The sequence below is a fragment of the Camellia sinensis genome, chromosome 10 (genome assembly GCF_055761805.1).
Source record: "Camellia sinensis isolate YWXY chromosome 10, ASM5576180v1, whole genome shotgun sequence".
In the NCBI taxonomy this organism is placed as follows: Eukaryota; Viridiplantae; Streptophyta; class Magnoliopsida; order Ericales; family Theaceae; genus Camellia; species Camellia sinensis.
The window spans coordinates 151,615,776-151,622,663 of NC_138970.1; the positions used below are offsets into that span (position 1 = coordinate 151,615,776).

Sequence of the window (6,888 nt, forward strand, 5' to 3'; positions counted from 1 at the left end):
AATTTGTTGTGACAACAATTTTTATGGAAAAATTTTCTTTTTTTAAAAATATTTTTATAATTTATTTTTTAATTTTTATATGATTACATTGGCATGTAAAATCCAAATGTATAAATAGTGGTTGCATTTTTTTATAATTATTTTATTTAGAATTTAATTTTAAATATTTTTTTACAATCATTTCATTTAAAAATATTATTGCATTTTATAAATTTTTATAAATAATTTTAAATATTATTGCATTTTTTTTTACAATCATTTCATTTAATAAATGTAAATATTGTTTATTTAGTTAGTTCTACTTTTGCTGAAAAATAATTTTGTAAACATTTAAAATAAATTTAAAAAAATGTATCAATGATGCAGAATTCAAATTCAAAAATGCCACGACAAAAGGGTGCCAATGATGAACCCCCAAGTGATGATATTGGTTGGAAATTTAGAACTCAAGTTGAAGGCACTAGGCATCATATTATTTGCAAATTTTGTGGACATCACATTAAAGGTGGGATTACGCGTTTCAAACAACATTTAGCACATCAAACAGGACAAGTGCATTCTTGTCCTAATCTTAGTAGAGACGTGATGCAAGAAATGATGAAACATTTACAAAATAAGAAAATGAGTAAAGCAGACAAACAAAAGAGAAAGGCTAAATTAGAAGCACATATTAGGGGAGATGATCTCTATGATGAAAATGAAGGGGGAGATTTTGTAGATCTTCGAGATGATGATTCTGACTCTGATCCAGAGATGACCAATGCTGGACAAACAAGTATTCGTTCACAACAACAATGAGAGGAAAGGAAACAATTTAGACGAGGTGTTGTAGGTCATGGATCACAATACGATGCAGGTGATAGTTCTGGTGCAGGGGGTAGTGGTCAAAGAATGCCAAAAGGGTCAGGTATTGCTAATGTTTTTCGTCGATCACAATCCGTGCATGAAACTGGTGGGAGTGGACGTAATTGGATTAAGCCCAATGCTCCTGAAGCAAGATTGAGGACAATGGATATAGAACTCCAAAAGAGCAAGAGCACAAAGCAGCGAAAAATCTCTACAATGAATTTACAGAAGTTAAAAGAGAGATTGGGACCGGCAGTGTCCAAGTTTATACTCTATAATCGTATTCCATTCAATGCAGTTGATTCAGAGTATACACAGCCCATGCTTGATGTTGCTGCTAAAGTAGGGCCAGGAGTAAAGGGTCCTAGTGCTTATGAAGTTTCTGAAGTATATTTGGGCATGGAGCATGATGAAATGACAGAATAGATAGAATCATTCAAGGGAATTTGGGCAGAGAGAGGTGTATCCATCATGTGTGATGGTTGGAGCAGTCTAACTCAGTAACACATCATCAACTTCTTAGTGTACTGCAATAGAGGTACTATATTTCACAAATCAATTGATGCCTCTAATATTATTAGTAGGACTGCTGAATATTATTTTGGGTTATTAGATAAAGTTGTTGATGAAATTGAAGAACAATACGTTGTTCAAGTGGTAACTGATAATGAACCTGCGTTGAAAGCTGCCGGTAAAATGTTAATGAGAAAAAGGAAACATTTATATTGGACAGCTTGTTCAACACATTGTATCGATCTCATGCTAAAAGACATAGCCAATAAGAAAAGTGTAGCAAAGGTGATTGAAGATGGTAAAACCATCACCAATTTCATTTATAATAGTGGATGGGTGTTGGATTTAATGAGAAAATTCACTGGAGATGGAGAATTGATTCGACTTGCCATCACTCGATTTGCTACAAATTTTATTGCCATTGAGAGTATTGTTAGATATAAACAACAATTGAGAGCTATGTTTAATAGTGATGAGTGGAAGAATTCTAGATTGGGGAAGGCAAAGACTGGGCAGCCTTATAATGTGAAAAAAATTATTTTGGGAAAGGAGTTTTGGCAGAAAGCAATAGAGCTTTGTAAAGTTCATGAGCCCCTAGTCAGAGTATTGAGGTTGGTTGATGGGGATGAGAAGCCAACAATGGGTTTCATATATGAAGCTATAGATAGAGCAAAGTTGGCAATTAAAAGAGATTGTTGCTACTACACCGAGTATTAGAAAATTATTGATACTCGATGGTCTTTTCAATTGCATCAAGATTTGCATGTGGCTGGTAAGTGTTACGATTTCAATTATAAAATGTATATTTATTTACAATTATTAATTGTCTTCTTATTTTTGAAGGATATTTTTTAAATCCTCAATTCTAATATGGTGTTACCTCATCCAATGAAATGATAAGAGAAGTGATGGATAGACTTAAAAAAGTAATTACTAGATTGGAGCCTAATATGGATGCTTAAGTGAAAGCAACAAATCAAGTATGTACCAATTATTTAAATTTTAATAGTAATAATCTACTTTTGCAAATGTTACTTGTAATGATTGTCCAAATTGTAGTTGTTGCTGTTTCGAGATAAACAAGAAACTTTTGGTACTCCTTTAGCACAAAGAGCATGGAAACAATCAAATCTAGGTTTTATTTTCAAAATTACAAATTTACAATATATAAATACTTAAATAATTTTTTATCATATTTTGATTTATGTCTAATGTAATGTAATTTTGTGCAGCTGAGTGGTGGATTATTCATGGCAGTTGTGCTCCTGAACTTCAAAAAATAGCTGTGAAAGTATTAAGTCAAACCATCACGTCATCTCACTGTGAACGTAATTGGAGTACATTTAGTCTCATCCATACGAAGACGAGGAATAGATTGAAATATAAGAAAATTCAAAGATTAGCCTTCATCACCTACAACATGAGATTAAAATTGAGACACGTTAAAGGAAGAAACCAAGAGGAGATTGCTAGGAGTTTTAATCCTATTAACTTGGATTACATATTTGAAGAAGATGATCCAAGAAGTCCATGGATAGAAGAAAGGGAAAATCCTTTACTAGATGGTGTGGATAATTCTGAATGGCTAGATTTGGTCTCAGATGATGGTGGTGGTAGTGGCAACGACAACAATGGCGATGGCGGCGATGACAACGATGGTGGTGGCACCCATAGATATCAAGCTCGACGCACTTCTCAAAGCTCAACTCCTACTCCAACTCAAAGTGATAATAGTGGTGGTTTAACACCATCTGATGGAGGAGGTGATGATGGTGATGGTGAAGGCACTTCTCACGGTGATGGTGGTGGTGGCGGCGGCGACAATGGTGGTGATGGCGGTGATAGTACTAGTTTTGGTGCAGGAAGTGAAGATTTTATTGGAGGATTTGGATTATGTGATGTTGGGGAACATTATGATATTGGAGAACCTGTTGCACCTTTACCCTAACTACCTAGGAGGTTTTGTGGTAGTGATACACGTATGGATGAAAGAAGAATAAGAAGTAGAGAACAACAGCTTGATTCATCTGATAGTAGTCATAGTTATCCATATCACCCTTACCCATTCTATAGCAGTGATAGCCAAAGCTATCCTTACCCACCTCAACAAAATTATCCTTGGCCTCCTCAACAACATGGTTCTCTAGGATACGGTTTGCCAAATTATAAACAAGCCCAACAAGAGTATGTTGATCTTTTTCAGCCAAGGTATCCATTTTCTCTCCCAATGCACAAAACAGAAATGGATGACATGATGAGCACATTTACTTATATATTTCCTACTAGATGGGGTGAAGGTAGTAGTAATCAAGCTCAACAATCTGATTCCCAAGATGCACCACGTCACTCATTTTGGTGGGGTGAAGGTAGCTGCAACAATCAAGCTCAACAATCTGAATCCCAAGATGCACCACGTCACTCATTTTGGTGGTGACATTATGTAATTTTAGTAGTAACATTATGTAAAATGTACTCTATATTATTTGTAATTTATGCTATGATATTATGTACTTTGTCAAGTTCTTCCATTAAGGATGTATACTTTTTTAAAACTATTTGAGTTAAAATGCACATATGCTTCCACAAGTATAATAATTCAAAATAATTTTATACATCTAAGTCCAATAAAAAAATTTTTTGCCACAAGTGTAATATGGATTTATGACATATAAAGTCATTAATTATTGAAATAAAATGTAAAAAAATTTATTTTCTAGTGATTTAAAAATATGAAATATATTGGATCATACCTAAAAATTACGAAAAATTTATCAAAATTTATTTTAAAACCCAATAAATATGATTTTAAAAAAGATATGCGTATTGGTAAGTTTTTTGCAAATTGTGCGAAAAATAAAAAAAAATCACAGTTCCGGTAACCGTAACCGTTACGCTGCAGCCTTTACACCCCGCAACCGCAACCGCACCACCGCCACTGTTACGGCGACCGCAATCACTTTTCAGAACCTTGATCATGCCCGTCTTGAGGCGAAGTCCAATGGCTAAATTTTGGGTTCTTAGTGGCCATGGTCGTCATAGTATATTCTTTGATTGTGTGATTGATCTCTATATCTCTTCAATAATGTTACGGTGTTCAAAAAAATACAATCCCTACTTATTTGTGATTAATTTAGAAAGAAAAGAAAAAAATAAAAATCTAAAACAAAAATAAACGATTGATCCACATTATTTTAGAGGTCACAAAAGTTCCAACTTCAGGATCCCAAGCATTTTTTGATATCCCTTCTATATCAAATTTGATTTCTATACTTGATTTTGTCGGCGTACGTTGTGATTGTTGACTTGGGTTTCGGTAGAAGAAGACTGAGATGTGGTCAAGGGGTTAGGTGGGGATGGTTGTAGGGTAGGTTAGGTGATAGCAATTGCAGGTGTGGTTATAAAGTTACGACAGTGAAGAGTGATTAAAGAAGAGCGGAATAGAGATAAGGATATTAAAATAAATTCAACAAAAAGTACATGGTGTTAATTGATAGGGGAGGTTAATGATATTTCAGAGAATAAGGGTATGATAGTGTCATTTCAATAGAATAGAGGGTCTTAGTGTAATTTACCTTTTTATTTTTTGAAATTTTTATATAAAAAATACAAAAACAGTAATTACTTTCATATTGTTTCTATTTATCTGTTACAATAATTTTAAAAAAATTTTAAACACAATTATTTCTAATATAATGAGGAATAAAATTTTCCAAACATTAACAAGCGTTTTTGCAATAATCTTGAGGTTTTTTTCTTTGTTTTTTTGTCAATCAATAGATGAGAAATTACAAATATAAATAAGTATTGCATCAATCTAAACAATTATAATTCAATTATCTAACCACCCCCACCATAAGAAATAGCTCATAATGAGAAGATCAAAACTCTTCAAGCCTAACAATCACCCCCAATAAATAATTCATATTGGGATAATGGAAAAAACAAAAACAAAAACAAAAACAACACCACAATACAATTCTCATTATATGAATAAAAACAATCAATTTCTATCTCTACCTTTTAACAAGAATTCATTTGCTAGTCTCTTAAATGAGATTATACAATAATGGCCATTTCAACCAGCTTAATTGATTTAATTCCTAGAGGATATTGCGCCACCAACTGAGGTCATCTACTGTCCAAATAATCTTGATGTTCTACTTTATCTCAAGTTCACAATTCTGGTTCAGAAAAAATAAAATTAAAATTTAATATTGGTATTATTTTAAATATTTTAAGAAAAATTGCAGTAGAATAAAAATTCCACACATCTCATGTTGGAATTTTAATAAAAATAAAATTAATTATTTTTATTTAATTTGACCGTTGTCAACATTACTATTGATTTTAAACATTTCAATTACAAAGATATTATTAAAGTTTATTATTATAATTATGTAATGATTAATTGTTATGTATTAATTCTTATAAGGTTTTCATCTATATAATCCTATGTTTCCAAAAGGTGGAGGATGTACATAAAAAACAAAAGAAGACATGTATATGAGATATTGAGTTTTAATATAAGAGTACTTGATCTTTGTTTGTAATTTTAGGCAATTATGATTCGTGACTCGTTTATATCCTTCTGGTGGATGTAAACATCAGATGAGAAAGGCTATAAGTACTTGGGTTGTACGTTGGAGCCGTGCACTCCGGTTGTACCTTCACGTGGGGAGGAATAACGGTTTTAGAGCAGTGACTACACGCCTCTAAATCTCACAGGTCAACTCTTTCTTACTCTATATGAATTTATTTATTTTCATATTTTATTTATTATAAATCTTTTAATCATTTTATTAATTAAATTATATTAGCAAATAATATTTTTCTAACAATCTAAAGCCGTTGATAAATCCATATTCATTTCTAGAAAGGCATGCTTATAAAATTGATAAGGGGATAAATGTTTGGAATTGATGACTCATGATTTTGCTTTTGGAAAATCAAAAGTCTCGCATAATATTGCTAAGCTTTCTAATAAAACTTCGAATATTGTAATATGTTTTTTATTTTAAAAGTTTAGCTTCAATATTTCCTATTAATAGTTATAATCTGAATTTGCATTTGTTAGTGTTGAAGTTTCTGTTTTGTAAAATTTTCTATATTGATAATTTGGATATCCTATGTACTATACATTTTGACTATTTGTTTAGTACATAATTTTCAAATATAGGCACATGGGTGTGATTTTTGTTTGTTTGCTTATATATGTATGCATAATGTGTAAATGTTTTCCTTAGCATGTGTTAAGGATGGGAAGATAATGATGAAATATTGTTATTTACAGACATCTAAGAGTAAAAGTTTATAGGTTGTGTTACGAGTGTGGTTGTTTTTATTATTTTGTAAGTTGTCTGGACTAAAATTATACCTCATATTTAAGGTGACTGTAATGTATGTTATTTTATATTTCTGTTTCAGTTTTCAAAAGAAAACATGTTCGGCTATTGTGATTTAGTCTTTTTTTTTTTTTTTTTTTTTTTAAAAAAAAACAATTATGTTATCACGACAAGAAGTGTATTAGCA

At 31.7% G+C, this 6,888-nt stretch overlaps 1 protein-coding gene across 1 annotated transcript; it reads left to right on the forward strand.

Annotated features, from left to right (window-relative positions):
* The first annotated feature begins 357 nt into the window (after positions 1-357).
* Positions 358-3,307, forward strand: LOC114292995 (uncharacterized). The gene is made up of 5 exons (XM_028237000.2): positions 358-775; positions 857-1,243; positions 1,460-2,037; positions 2,419-2,494; positions 2,592-3,307. The coding sequence occupies exons 1-5, from the start codon at positions 358-360 to the stop codon at positions 3,305-3,307; spliced, it is 2,175 nt and encodes a 724-aa protein (XP_028092801.2).
* Positions 3,308-6,888: the final 3,581 nt, after the last annotated feature.

Bases quoted from the DNA above. Each gene is read 5' to 3' on its own strand.
- LOC114292995 (XM_028237000.2), top strand. From the start codon at position 358: ATGATGCAGAATTCAAATTCAAAAATGCCACGACAAAAGGGTGCCAAT. The intron at 1,244-1,459 runs GCATGGAGCATG...TTGGGTTATTAG, and splicing joins AGTTTCTGAAGTATATTTGG to ATAAAGTTGTTGATGAAATT. The intron at 2,495-2,591 runs GTTTTATTTTCA...AATTTTGTGCAG, and splicing joins ATGGAAACAATCAAATCTAG to CTGAGTGGTGGATTATTCAT.